Raw genomic sequence first — 14806 nt, 5'->3', positions numbered from 1 at the left:
ACCTGTTTACTTTATTTGAACACACACACACTTACACACACGCTCACACCACACCTACAGTGCATACACTTACTTTAATCACTAATTAGAGCTACAGCTATTTAATCGATCTTCTGTCCCCTTATGCTAAGTTCACACTACATGATTGTACTACATGATTTTCCATTCACCAGCAATGTGGAACACTGATTTCTCAATGTATATATTTATAAGCGGTTATATAACATCCTTTTTTTTTTTTGCAGTGATCACTCAAATGTGGCTATAAAACACTTGTGACAAACATATGCAATGGAGACAAGGGCTCAATACTCATCTCTAAATTACCCAAAGCATCTTTCTCCACATTATATTTGGAAAAAAAAAATCTGCCAATAATATCGGCCAACTCATATATTGGTTGTGACAAAAAGTAAAAATCCTTTATTCAGTACGGGATGACAACCAACACATTTCAACTACACTGTCTTCATCAGGGTGTAAGCAACATGCAAGCACCTGTGACATTAAAAGGTCACCAAAAATGACCCAGAAGTCCATAACACTTTACTAAATATAAACATCAATAAATGAAAAGGTTAAATGAGTGTTTTTTGGCTGTGCCTCCCTCAGGTTGTTCATGAGAGGCTTGGAGCTGACCAGCTACATGTACGTGTGGGACCACTACCGTGTCGTGGAGCTGCCCTGGGACTCTGCCTGGACCTGGTGGCTCACCTTCCTGGGAGTGGACTTCTGCTACTACTGGGTCCACCGCTTTGCCCACGGTACCAGCACGACACACACTCAGATGTGTTTTATTACAGATGTTTCATCAGGAATGGAACAATATGCCGAGCTCATGATTATTGTATCCAGTGCAATATAATACAATATATTATGATACAATGCGATATGATGCGATACAATTTTATTATGATGCGATACAATGCAGTGTGATACAATACGATGTGGCGCTATGCGATATAATGCAATACAATATGGTATGTTACGTTACGATATGATGCCCTATGATAGTATACGATATGATATGATATGATACGATACGTTACGATAGGGTACGTTACGATACGATACGATATGATACGATACGATACGATACGATGCGATACCATACGATGCGATAAGATACAGTGCTGCACATTGTATGGGCTGCAAGAAACAAAACAAAAACAAAAAAAAAACAAAAAAAACAAAACTGCACAATTATGCTTCTTGCTTTTGAGACACAAATTGTTATTGCAATGGCGCTGGTTTTACTGAAATGCAAACAGTTTAAAAATTCCACCACAAAAGGCGAATCATATAGTTTTGATGGGGAGCTTGTGATTACTACAGGAGAATAAAATGGAACTGTTTAACTCTATTTTTCAGATTTCTCTCTTATTTTGTTTTTTACATGTCAAATACTTAATAGTTTCAGCCTCTGGGCCTCCGCGGATAGCTCAGATGAAACAGCCTGAAAAGGGAAAATAATGCTTCGGTGGTGTATGTTCATCGGGGAAAGTAGGCATCACCAAAAAAGGTTGAGAACCACCAACCAAATCCTTGGCAGAGCTCCACATTTGCGCATTTGTACTCTCAATATGAAGTATAATAGGACATTACTTGAGTGAAAGTGGTCAGTGGTACTGTATGTGTACCTGCTACCAGTACCCACCAGAGCTCCCTGTTCTCTTTCATGTTTCCCTCAGATGATATTAAGAAAAAACTACAAAGAGAGCTGATGATAAATGATTGGGAAATGTTGATTTAGTTGCCATCCCTGTAGGGAGGAGCCGCGAAGATAGCGCACACACACACATCATGCTTTCCTGGACGAAGCGGAGGAAGCAATTATTTTTGAGTTACGTCCAGCTGGTTTTGAGCTGTGCACATGTGAGAGGCCGTGATCTCCAGAGGGCTGTGGTCCTACCTGGGGCCGTCAGAGCAACAAGCTGTAAATAGTGATAGCTCCAAAGCAGGAACCTCCTGGAGCTTCACCATAAAAAGTAAAAAAAAAAAAAAAAAAAATTCCAGAGACAGTATTTCTACAGTTCTCTCTCAGTACTGGCTCCACATCTTTTAAAACTACCCGGGACTTCAGCTCCGGCTCTTTCCGTACGTGTTTTGGAGCCAGCGTTGGCTCCCTGACCCGCATGCCAGATGCCGGGCTGCCACACTGTATATCGGCAGAGTGCTATTTATTTGTGCGCCGGATTGATGTTTATTCGTGTCAGTGGCACATCAAACTGTCCGCTGTTGAGTCCACATAGTTTTGGTCGAAAGTCCGCTGCTGCTGTGTTGATATTTGAATCTGGGTAAACAGAAGCTGTGTTTTTAAATGGTCCACCACCGCTGGCTGAAAAGAAAAAAAAAAAATACTCGGCATGAGTTTAAGGCAACGACGAACTTTACCCAGAGAAATTTGGGGAAAAGTTTGACTCTGGCTGGTCATTTGCACCGGGTGCTGGGGTTTGAGACCCACCCCGCCCTGTTTTTCCATGCAGTGTAACAGGCGTTTGTATGTCCCGCCACCGTGGTGTATGGTATGTGTGGCATTATGCGGCATTTGAGTGTGTGTGTGTGTGGACTAGGGGAACCTCCTCAAATTTATGGCCCTCTTGAAATCTCAAAAATATTTGCGGTTCACATCCACTCACGAGTAATATGAGAGACAGGCGCGTTCTCGGAGTGGGATCGCCTCGACAGCACATGTGCTTGGGCAGGACCTGCAGCCTGCAAGACGGTCAACGCCAACACCGACCGGAGCGGCACACAGCAGGAATTTGACGTTAAAACACAGGCACAGCAGTTTGTCAACACAGTCCTAACCTAAAACCCAATCACTGCCCAACAGCTCGGCCGGTCAGGTCAGCTGAAGTCATAACGTCATGTAGGACGTGAATACGGACCATCAACATCAGCTTCCATAAGTTGGTATCTGTATTAATTTTCAAAGTTTTTAATGAATCACAAGTTTAATTTAACTGTAAAAATAGTCTCATGTCTTGGGTTGGGCTAAGGTTTATGGGTTGCACATGGCCACAATAACGACATTTCACAATAAAATTATTTACATGATAGAAACTTTACTCTTATACTCTGTCAGTGCAGTGGACCTGGTTAGATTTTGGAACATCTTGCTGTATTAAGTTGTATATTAGCGAGAAAATCTGATTACTAAATACTAAACAGTAAATATCTGTAATGCTTTGCGATATAAAGTTCAAATTAAGTTATTTTGTGTGTTATGTAAAGGTAATCATTGCATTAATTAGCGTAATGAATGCTCAATTCCCTCTTGTTGAGAAATGTAATGCACTCTCTGCCCTCATAGAATTGGACATTTTAACTGTTTTATTTTGAAATATTTACCACTGCATTTTTTTTTTTAAATCCACAGAGGGGAAAGTGTCTTTCATTTCCTTGAGTAAATGACGAATTCAGGATACCATCTCCCATCTTTTTTTCTGATGTATATTCTTTATTTTGACTTTAAGCTCAAGCCATGATGATCCAAGTTGTATAATCTTGTATCTCATGAAGTCATGTTTTTTAGCAGGATGTGTGATGTCGAATAAATCTTCATCAGAAAAGATCATGTGTGCCAGAGTAGAGCTGGAAGGAGCTGGAAGGAGCTGGCCTACAGCGATGCCACCCATCTGATCATCGTTTAACTCCCATTGTCTTCAGAAAAAATGACAAATCCATGGAAATTTGAATGGGTCTGAATGGCAGCAGTGAGGACAGTGATGTGTGTTCCAGGGTGCGTTCACATTGATCATGTTTTATTTGAATTCCTCCCCTGTTTATTCCTTCAGTTTAGTTCGTAAAAACAATGCCATTCAAACAGCTCGAACCGCCGAAAATGTGATTCCCTGGCCTCGTCCGAGACAGCTGATGTGTGGTTTATTAGAGAATGTAATCCAAGCCTTCCACAGGAAACAACCGCAAAATGCGAGGGTTTACGGGTGTAAGGAGACAGATCTCTATCTTAACTGGTATGAACACCACAGACAAGCTAAGCTAAAGTTACAAGGACTGGAGTCGGATTTGTTTTGACTTGCCCCTGCCACCGAAATCTCCAAGCTCCCTGTCCAGTAATCAAGCTACTTGTGCATCCATTTAACTTTTGTTTCCAAACCTGAACAAACCTCATCCACCGTGGTTCAGACCAAAGAAAACAAACATGCATGTGCCATCGAAACCTGAGCAGGAAGGGCCGCATCACACCAAGTCTCAGGATTAGAGATATTAAGAGCTTTCCTTTCCTATTTAGTTACTCAAATTATTTATGCACAGTGGGATGATCATTTGCATTGAACAGACAGGTGATGTGCAAAAAGCATACGCAGTTGCTTAAAGTATTCACGCTGATTTCATGTCTGGCACTTGTGTATGAACTGAAATTAGTTGAAGTTCTTACATTATCACAGCTCAAAATTGCAGTACAAAGACTCCACTAGTCCTTTATCTTCTTTACATGATTCAGTTTCCTGTTTCAGCTGAAAGGAATTGTTCAGAGTAACTTCAGGTTCACTGGTACACACCTTTGTCAGATCCACTGCTGTTTTTGACCAAACGATGCATTGAAACTGGAAAATGGAAAGTGAGATAAGATGATAACCGTTGGAACAAATAATAATTTAGCTTGGAGAAAATGGAGGTGGCTGCTTTCAAAAGAGATTATTTTAAAACTGAAAATGAAAATAAAAGAATGATCATTTCTTCAGGCTCTGTTTTAACGATTTAAGTGCATAGTGCTTCTTCTTCATCTTTTCCTTTTTCTTCTTCTTTTGCTCCTCCTTCTCCTCCTCCTCCTTCTTCTTCCTCTTCTTCTTCTCCTTCTCCTTCTTTTGCTCCTCTTCCTCCTCCCTCTTCTTTTTCTTCCTTCTCCTCGTTCTTCTTCGTCTTCTACTTCTTCTCCTTCTTCTTTTGCTCCTCCTCCTCCTCCTTCTTCTTCCTCTTCTTCTTCTCCTTCTCCTTCTTTTGCTCCTCTTCCTCGTCCCTCTTCTTTTTTCCTCCTCTTCTTCTTCTTCTTCTTCCTCTTTTGCTCCTCCTCCTTCTCCTCATTCCTCTTCTTCGTCTTCTACTTCTTCTTTTGCTCCTCCTCCTCCTCCTACTTCTCCTTCTTCTCCTTCCTCTTTTGCTCCTCCTCCTCCGTCTTCTTCCTCTTCCTCATCTTCTCCTTCTCCTTCTTCTTTTGCTCCACCTCCTCCACCTCCACCTCCTCCTCCTCCTCTTTCCTCTTCATCCTCCTCTTCTTCTTGGTATCATTACAGTGACCAGTAAACTGGTGGTCAGGGTCTTAAAATCCCACTCCAGCCCATTTGCATTCAGATAGCGGTTGTCCAAGAAGCCCCGTAGCGCAGTTGGAAAAAGCCGGCAAGTCGTCTGGGCAGCCAAATGGGGTGCGCCAGTTTATAAAGTTTCAAAGCCAAATGTGCTCTGCGACAGAAAACTAGCCAGCACACCCTCGGCTTTGCTAAGCACCGCTCTAAAAGTCTCCTTTCCCCTCTCTGCAGAAACATGCAGACAAACGTCCTGATTCACACGGTGTGACAGACACTTCATGAAACCAGGCTGATAAAATGGTTAACGAACCTCTTGGCTTTCACTTTGACAATATCTAACAAAAATGCAAATCCCCAAATCCATCTATTTGACCTTATTTGTGAAATCACCAGGGCAACATCAGCATCTGTTGAATAATCCTCAGTGGGACCTGAAAGGGGATTTATACCTCCTAATGAAGTGTGTGTTCCCCTCGTTTACTTCTTTGTCCGACGATGCGAAGGCACGACTTCTGCAATATCATATATCTGCTCGGTTTACTCGGTCGGAATTCTTTTATTTTTGAACTGTGGAATGAGTTTTATGTCTCGAAAAAAATTTCCACTTACTTTCATTTCCTCCTCCAGCCTTTTGGGGTTGTTATTATGGAACATTGTTGGGTCACAGATAATTGTCTGGTGCTGAGTGGCCGCAGCGCTCGCTCAGGATATAAGCTTTTCCCCTTGTTACCAAAGCGAAGCGGCTCTCTGCGACCGCAGGACAGAGCAGGCACGGTCCTCACTCCTCACTCTGGTCAGCTGAGGTCATCTCGGTCAACCAAATTGTGACCTCTGGCTTGTTCTAAAGTAAGGTTTGACCAAGCCATTCAAAGATAAAGCATGTGGGATGGCTGTTACTTAAATGGTGAAAGACTGCGGCAAGGTCATCCATCTCAGCGTAAAGAACGCAATCGAATGAGTGTCAAATTGTCATTTTACAGTGCTATAAGGACTTCCTGTTGTTTCGCAATGTCCAAGTCGCTGCACTTAGATCTCGAACTTTACAGTCTAACCATGTCTGTGCCTCTAAAACAGCACGGGAACGCTGCATCTATAATCCTATTGTGTCAAAACACATGAGCTATAAATCTTAATATTGTGTAAAAAGGGCAACGTTACAATAGAAAGCTGCAAAAAAACAGGCCAAAGTGACATCCTCCGCAGGGGAAATATGACCCCTTATTAGCTGCACTGTAAAATATCATTTTCAATTCAAACAGTTTTATGGCCCTTTTTTTCATAGTTTCCCTCTCATGTCTTCCACTTGAAAGGACAGCTCCAGGATAATTGAGTGGAAAGTGCTTTGAAAGGCGGTCAGTCGTCTATGCTGATGCCATCTTTGCTGAGGAGACATTACCGCTTGGCCTCTCTCCGGACAGCCTCTGTGATCCTGGAGATAGCGGCCGATTGAAGGGAAACTACTGTCGTCTGGAGGCATTTAGGCTCTGGATGAGATTCAGGATCCTCCATTGGCAGAGATACTGGCAAAGTCCGTGGCCCTTGTTTGGCCACAGCGTCTCGTCTGGATCTGCATAGGCAAACACCAAATGAGGATTAAGTTAAGGGAAATCTTAAATCGTAAATGTATGAATGACCTTCGTGCAGACAGATTCAGTTGAAACACTCATTTATCTTTACTTTCCCAATCATCACTGCCTGCACACATTTTTCTATTGGTGCATTTCCCAGAATTGCCTGGCGGTGTTCTGCTTTCATGATTATTGTTTATTATTGCGTTGCATTCGCCATCTTTTTAATATGCTTTTCAGCAAGTATTAGCTTTCCATCGCTGATAAATTGACAAAAAGGTACCCTCAGGCACTCTGAAATAATTTCCCTTTTGCTCAGCATTTCCTCTGTTTTTCAGTAATCCCGCTTATTAAGATTCACACCCTTTTCTAAACACCTTGGGTTAATATCCTGGGGTTTGATAAATGTTGGAAACCAATTCCTGAAGGCCGCGGTCCCACGTTTTGTCTGCTGCAGATCGGCTTCACCCTCCAGTCCTCCTTCAGCGAGCAGACAGGCTATATATGTTCAAAACAACTCTATTCTAAACAGGCCTGGAAGCAGATGGCTTTGGGTGAGCTTGAGGCCGGCTTGGTTCTGATGCGGCCATGTTGTTGACAGGCCTGTTGATTCTGTTTAGTCTAACCTCATATCGCAAGTCCCACTAATAGCAGCTCTTCTCCACGGGAGCATCTATATCGAGGCAAGCCGGGGAGCCTGTAGCCATTAATCAGCCAGTCAGTTGTCCATACATTGATTATATGTGAGGTAATGGAGTTATGCTGAAGCTGTCTCGCCACATAAGCTGCTGTTGTATGTTACTCTTATAGCTCAGATGCCTGAGCATCTCCCATTACACTGGAGCTTCCCCTCTGTTTCATCAGGCGCTGGTATAGCATTGAGATAGTAATTTGCTGTTGCCAGTTGCTTAAGGACACAGGCTGATCTTGCAAAATTCAGTGAAATGAGCATGTTGTCTTAAAATGCAAATAAAATAGACATCACTAGACACAAGCAGTGGTTTGACACTGAAATAGCAATGGTGGTGGATGGATGGGTAACAACTCTGCTTCATGTGGAGGTTTTCATCTGTAAATTACGTTTTCGTTTCAGTTTCAGTTTACCAGAACCGTAATCTAGCCTGAACCAGAGCTTTAGTTGCCTAATCTTAAGACTTACCTCCATCCAAAGATGCTTTACTTGACTAAACTTTAACCTACACTATCTGATTTCAGAACCGACTAACAATCTTGAAGCCAGCGTGTGCTTTCTGGAAACTTTGAGCCGTGGTGATGTAAACCAACACCGACTCACGCAGACCAGCCATGTTGCTGTTTTCAGCCCCTTTTCTCTCGCTCTCCAACGTTTGTTGCCAAACTCTGCGCTGGATTCAATATGAACCTTCCTCTGCTTCCGAAGCGCTCTCCCCCTCCCTTTCCTGAAAATTCACAATGGAGGAATCCATAAAACTAATGAGCACAACAACTGAGGCAAGCGGCGGCACTAAGCAGAAAAGCCGAACACCTTCGATTGCAGAAACCCGTGGCAAAAGTAGCCTGCAAGATTTATCTGTAGCTCGCCGCAAAGTTAGTCCTAGTCCAGACCCAGTGCTGTCACAGCAGTACGGAGTCCATTCAAAATTGTTGCCTCTATCCATGCCATTGCACAATTGATGCAATTATCACACAATCCTGATTCATAAGGCGTAAGATTAACATAACATGCAATCTGTGTTTCAGAGTTTGTGTTCATGTTGCAAACTTGACAGTGTGTAACACAGTGAGTGCAAATATGATGTGTTACGATCACAAAGGCAGTTCAGGTGCAACTGGAAATTTATGACAAAATACAACCGTATGCAACACATACAAATTGATATTCTGTGTAAGTTTTTATAAAGGTGCAAGCAGCTGCCATAGATTCCCTATTAATGGTTTTCAAAGGTGAAAATCATTAGTGCATTGTCATCAAGGAGGGAACCTTTTCTGTTTTTAGTCGATGGGCACAGTGGCCGTCAGTGGTGGCTCCTGGAATAAACAGTAATACTGAGGTACTTTGGGAATTTCTCCTTTTTTTTTCGTTGACCCCCCCATTGACAAAAGTGAGAGGTCAGAGTCATCTACAGAATCTGTAGAGTGCAGTCAGTGTCTTGCTCAAGGACACTGCAGCAGAAACGCTCGCTGTCATGGGACTTGAACCCGGGTCAGTCCGTTTAAAGCTGCCCTCCTCCGCATGACTCTTCCACTATTTCATCACCAAATTTAGTTTTCGTTAAGTTCATTTGCAGAAAACATTAAAAAAAAAAAAGACACTGGAAAAAATGTGTTGAGAGGAAAAGATGTACAAACTGCGCAGATGGATCAAAGAAACCTCAAGGCTCCCATAAAAAAACACATCACCCAAAAAGAGAAAGCGGAAAAAAATTGAGATAGACAGAAATGATGATGATCAGGTTTCCGTCTTGAATCTTTTTCTCCCATTGCGATTAACTTCAGCTTCCTGGACTGAGCCCCCTTAGCTGTCCCGCTGAATATTTTCTCTCCTCAGAATGAATGAAGCGCCAGCACCTCACTACATCCACTGTGTATCTGTTTGGCTGCGGCGTCCCCACCCCTCCCGTCCCTGCAGCTTTGCAGACAGCAGCAGTTGTTAAGACAAACAGATGTGCTCAGCACTCCCCCGCTCTCCTCCGCTGTCCTCCTCCTCTGCCTTCGTCCCAGAGGAGACGCAGCCGCTGTGGATGTTATTGTTTTAAGAGGAGTTCCTCCTGGCTCTGTGGCGGGGCAGGGGTTAACCTCCCCCTGGGCGGCCGAGGCTTCATAAATCTTCGCTTCTGACTGCAAGTTCCTGGCCCGGCGCAGGTTGGAGGGCCGACAAAGGAATCGGGGCCCCCGCTTCGTTTGCCTGTCCTGTCGGTAGGGTTTGGTCAGGATGTAGGGGGGCTCGGCCGCCGCTCTACAACAGACCAGCGAAAGGCCTCGGGGGAGCCAGGGATAACATCAACAGTGGTCTGCAGGTCACTGTGCTCTCGCTCGCTCTGTCTGGGGTGGGTGTGTGTGTGTGTGTTGAAAAAGCGAGAGGGAGGGATGTGTGCAAAGAGAAACACTAGTCCGATTCAACTTAGACATCATACAGCGCGTGTGTGTCCAAACTGCGGCTTGTACGCGCAGCACTTAGACAAAGCGAGGAAAAGCAGAGTGTGTTATGACCGCGCTCAGAGAGTGGGTGGGGACGCTGAGCTCAGCAGTGGCTCGGCTCAGGCCGGCCGTCTGCTGCCCTCATGTGCTCCACTCGCCTCATGGATAGGCTTCCCTCTGTCAAGTGTGTTGACAGAGGAGGCGATTTCCACTGCTGAGCAATACCCTGCACTGATTGGAGGGATGACGCGCGAAGATGAAGGATGAACATGAGGGCTGCGTCCTCGAATGTGCAGCTGTAAGCAAAATACGCACTTAACCCTCCTATTATGTTTGGGGTCAATTTGACCCCAGCCAATGTTTAACATCTCTAAATAAATGATTTTTGCTTCATATTTAATGAGTGTTCCTAATGTAATGGGTTCTACCGGGTAAACATGAAATTGACATGATGATATGTTTTCAATGTCCTGCACACACTTTGTAACGCATTGGTTATAAATAACAAAAATCTGTACTAATAATATAAAGCCATTAAAACACCAAAAATTAATATTTCTTTCCAATTTTAGATCAATCAGTGAGATTTTATGGTGATTTGAATATTTTTCCATAGTCACGTAATAGGAATACTGGAGGTATAAGTGGGGATGGAGGGGGGGGTTATGTTTTATTTAAAGGGCTATTTAGGTAATCAACAAAGAAACATCAAGTACTTGACACATAAACTTTGGTAACAATTTTAGTTATAATAATTTTGTGAAAGTTTAAACTGCAAGGGGTCAAATTGACTCCAAACATAAAGGATGTTCAAAAATGTGAACATAACAGGAGGGTTAAGCGTTGCTTTAAGTTGCATAGTGCTGTCAAATTTAACTTAAAGGAGCAGCTAACCCAAAATACCCAAAAAAAAAAAAAAAAAAAAAAAAAAAAAAATCCACTTACCCCTAGTGCACTGTGTCCATCCAGATAATTTCTGTGTGATTTGGCGAGGTTTCCAGTCTGCTGCGATCTTCCCTTTCAGCAGCATCAGCGCCGTCCAAAGACAATAACACCGATACCCATCGTAATCCACAGCCCACAGGGGCAAAGAATTTCGTTGAGGACTATTTCCTGCCAAAGAACACCAGCAAACTGCATGTATCTGGCCCCGACACGTATGATTTAGAGGCAGATCGATAGAGTTTGCCGGTGTTCTTTGGCAGGAAATAGTCCCCAAAAAAAACTCCTCGCCCCCCCCCATGGGCTGTGGATTATGTCAGGTATCCATGTCATTGTTTTTGGACAGAGCTGTTACAGTTGACTTATTCACTTGTAAATTTTTGACAGCGTGAGCTCTGCAAACAAATACCCATCGAGTCTCATTGTATCGGGGCTTAGGGGGAGACGGCGAAGCTCGCAGCAGACCAGCAACCTCGCCAAGCACAAACTGGACGGATCGATTGCACTCGGGGTACAAAAGAAAACGTTTTTTTTCTGTGTGTGTGTTTGGGTGAACTGTTCCTTTAAAGTGGTAATTTGCAAGGTCCTGTTTCTCCCGCCAGAAATGTAAAACGCATCATTTCCTGTGTGCGCAGGGTATTCTATCTACAGACGCTTGCATTATAAAAGCTTTCATGAACTAAAAATAGGCCGAATCGCTGGCGGGGTTATATCGGCGGGCGATTGAAGAAAAAAAAAAAAAAAAAAAAAAAGGGCATTTATGTGTGTGAACGTGTTGCGGATTACTTTAACAGAGCAGAATTAGAAAAAGCAGAATTGGAGAGAAATGAATCAAGCGCAATCAAATAGACTAGAAAAGGCAGTTTACCTCACCCGTCACATTTTATACAGACTTTTAACACGCTGTTAGCGAGGGCTGTAAGTGGGCCTGACCAAGGTTAGTGTGTTTAGTTTAGTGTGTGTGACTGAGCTGTGCGGACAGCATGAAGTATAGCAGCGGCAGAGGGGAGTTGGCCAGCTGTCCCGCCGAGGACGGCCCTCAGTGTTTAGGTTGGCACCCCATCCAAGAGCCCTCCAATCCAAACACTGGAAAGCTGTTCACAGCCCATTAGCCGCGTGATTGACAGGGCATCCCACCACTCAGAGGGCTGCACACGGAGGCCGGGGCTGCCGGTGCCAGGGCCTCGTCGCGGAGGGTGATGATTTACGCAGCTGATTGATACAACTGTAAAAGCGTTTCATAAGGTAGATATTTGAACGGGTTGAGTGGTTAAAGACAGTCCACTGGCTTTCCCTTCTTCCCTTCCCTTCCCTTTTTTTTTTTTTTTTTCTGTCCAGTCGTATATTTTTTTTTTCCAACAGCATTATTCATTGTGCTGTTTGATAACCACTGGCACTTACTGCAGGCCCCTACTGGAGGTAAATTTATGGCGCTCAATAGGACTTTGGTTCTCACGTTTATGTGACACAGGTTATGTAAGCACGGCTCGCCCCGCACAGGTTTGAGGTGGACTTTGTCAAAGTCATCGTGCGCGACTGATTATGACTTATGGGCTTCGATTCTGCTGGATTTGAGAGCATAACTCAAGCTCGCGCACCGCCGCGCCACCCGGCTGCCAAACTGCCGTCCTTTGTGCACAGTTTGTGAGTCGGTTTGCATTTCAGAAACAAACAGGTTTTACTCTCGCGTGACGCCGCGGTGTCATCGTTGTCTCCCCACCCAATTAGCGTGCAGCCATCCTTGTTATTTCTGAGAAAGCGGGCCGGAGATCAGGAGGCCAGATGGAAGTGCCGTCCTCAGCATTTCTGCGCTCTTGCTGGGAAAGTGGGCTCTGTGGCATTGGTTCTCACCATTAACGGGGCTTCCCTCCTGAATAGGCCCGGCCAAACTATGCGGTGTCCCGCCGAGTGCAGAGATGAGGACATGGGCTTGCAGTGAAGCCTAGCGGTTCCTACTTCCTATCAATGACAACGAGCATCAATCTTAGCGGCCCCTGGTCCTGGACCCGGCCAACCAGGACTCCAGTGAGAAGAGAAAATAAGACTCAGGCTGTTGGAGTTAGACAAAGGCGGGATTATCCGCGGTGCGCGTCTGTGAATGTCTCCTAACAGGACACTTCATCTCGGATTCCCCCCACGGCTCGAGGAGGAAGAGGTGTCATAATTTTCATGCTTCTCGACTGTACGCCGCTCATATTTCTGATTCACCTCCTCGTCTCCTCTCTCTCCCGGTCTTCGTTTTCCTTCCTCCTCCTGTCACATTTGTGGCTGAGCTGCAGGCTTCTGTCGGTCACGTTGAGAGGGCAAATAAAGTTTGAAATAAAGTCCGCTCTGTTGCCTACATTTTGACTTGCTCCAAAATACACTGTTTGACACCATATTGACACTACCGAAAACATTCCTCGTGACATTTATTCTCTCACACCAGCCGAAATACAGCAATAACCCTGTTAAATAAGCGAGGTGTGGAGTATGGGTCGGGAGCGGGAGCTGCGAGGGGTTTCCCCGAGGCTTGAGGAATTCCACTTTGCTGATTGGAAACGGTTGAATGTGTTTCGGCCGGTGTGTATATGGATGGATCCCCACACACACACACACACACACACCGTACACACCTCCAGTCTCACTTTCTCTGTGGTGTGTTTGTTCAGGTGCGGCGGGCTCTCGACCCATTGGGTTTTACGACTGCCGGTCTCGAAAGAATTCACAAGTTTATTAAACAACGAGAGAGGAGTTCGTTCAAGACGTGGCTTTTGAATGATTTCTCAAAATAGAATGGAGAAATCCCACCGAGAGTGAGGCTGCTGCTGTGTGTGGAGTGTGGAGTGTGTGTGTGTGTGTGTGTGCCTGCACTCTGCACACAGGCTTTTATGCATATTACTCTTGTTGTGTGAAAATCTCACAACTCTAATTTACAAGATCATCGCGTTTTTACTTCAAATTCAGGATGACACACCATTCAGAGCACGCTGGTCAAACTCAAAACTGCATCGTCATTTCATCGTTTCTGAAAGGTTCACATGAGGTTAATAGGTGCAAAGTACAAGGCTTTGTACCCAACAACAGTATGTTTGTGTGCATGTATTCTTACGTGAACTTTCACACTAGTATGCGTGTGTTTTGTGTGTGTGTGTGTGAGCTTATAACATGATGTTGAACTCTCCTCAGCAACCCAATGTGACCACAAGTTTAATTACCCTTGATATCTCTTTTTTATTCAAAAAAATAAATCGTTTTATAATCATTCATCGTGTAATCGCACATCAAGGCTGCCACCTGGAACTTTAACCTCATTTAATAACTTGGCTTGCTTTTATTGTAATGTATACATTACTATAGATAGTCTATATGAGCCTTTGCGGTTCCGCAATATTTGAAGGTTACTGTTCTCTCATGTACGGCTGAAGAGGCCAGCGTGGACGCGAGGTGCCAAAAAGCACAGAGTAGACGGGGTGGTCCGGAAAGGGCCCTGGGATCCAGTGAAACTTAACAAGCATGTTCCCTTTGGATGTTAAAATGAAGTGTAACACAGATATTAATGTAGCAAGTATCACAACACAGCAGAGGAATGTAAACTGGAGCGCTGGGACATGAGGCTGGACGTTAACCAGCTGCAGCCAAATATCCCCACCGTCATAATAACCTAAACCCCCCCACCCCCCAATGACCGGCCAGACACAGCCTCAGCTTTCAACGAGGTTGGCCAGAAGTGGGACCCGAATGGCTCCTCGTGTCTAGTTACTTATCTTTGGGGGTTTATTTAGAGATAAATCACTTGTTGTGCTGATGTAAAGGCAGCTGAGTGTGTGTGAGGGTTCAAGGCCAGAGCACGAACCTTATGTGGAAAGTTACGTGGCTGCGCTTTGCACTTAGAGGTCTCTAATCGTCATCAGCAGACACGAGTAC

The 14806-nt window shown here is 44.4% G+C and overlaps 1 protein-coding gene across 1 annotated transcript in view; it reads left to right on the top strand.

The window, feature by feature from the left end:
* Window positions 1-14806, top strand: part of agmo (alkylglycerol monooxygenase) — a 50378-nt gene that overhangs the window by 4808 nt on the left and 30764 nt on the right. Inside the window, exon 3 of the mRNA XM_030073173.1 lies at window positions 613-764. Coding sequence (XP_029929033.1) covers window positions 613-764 — 152 coding nt within the window. The remainder of the gene's footprint in view (window positions 1-612; window positions 765-14806) is intronic.

This window comes from Myripristis murdjan, chromosome 16, assembly GCF_902150065.1.
Source record: "Myripristis murdjan chromosome 16, fMyrMur1.1, whole genome shotgun sequence".
Taxonomy (NCBI): domain Eukaryota; kingdom Metazoa; phylum Chordata; class Actinopteri; order Holocentriformes; family Holocentridae; genus Myripristis; species Myripristis murdjan.
Note: the sequence above shows the minus strand (reverse complement) of the source record. Positions and strands in the feature narration are given on the sequence as shown.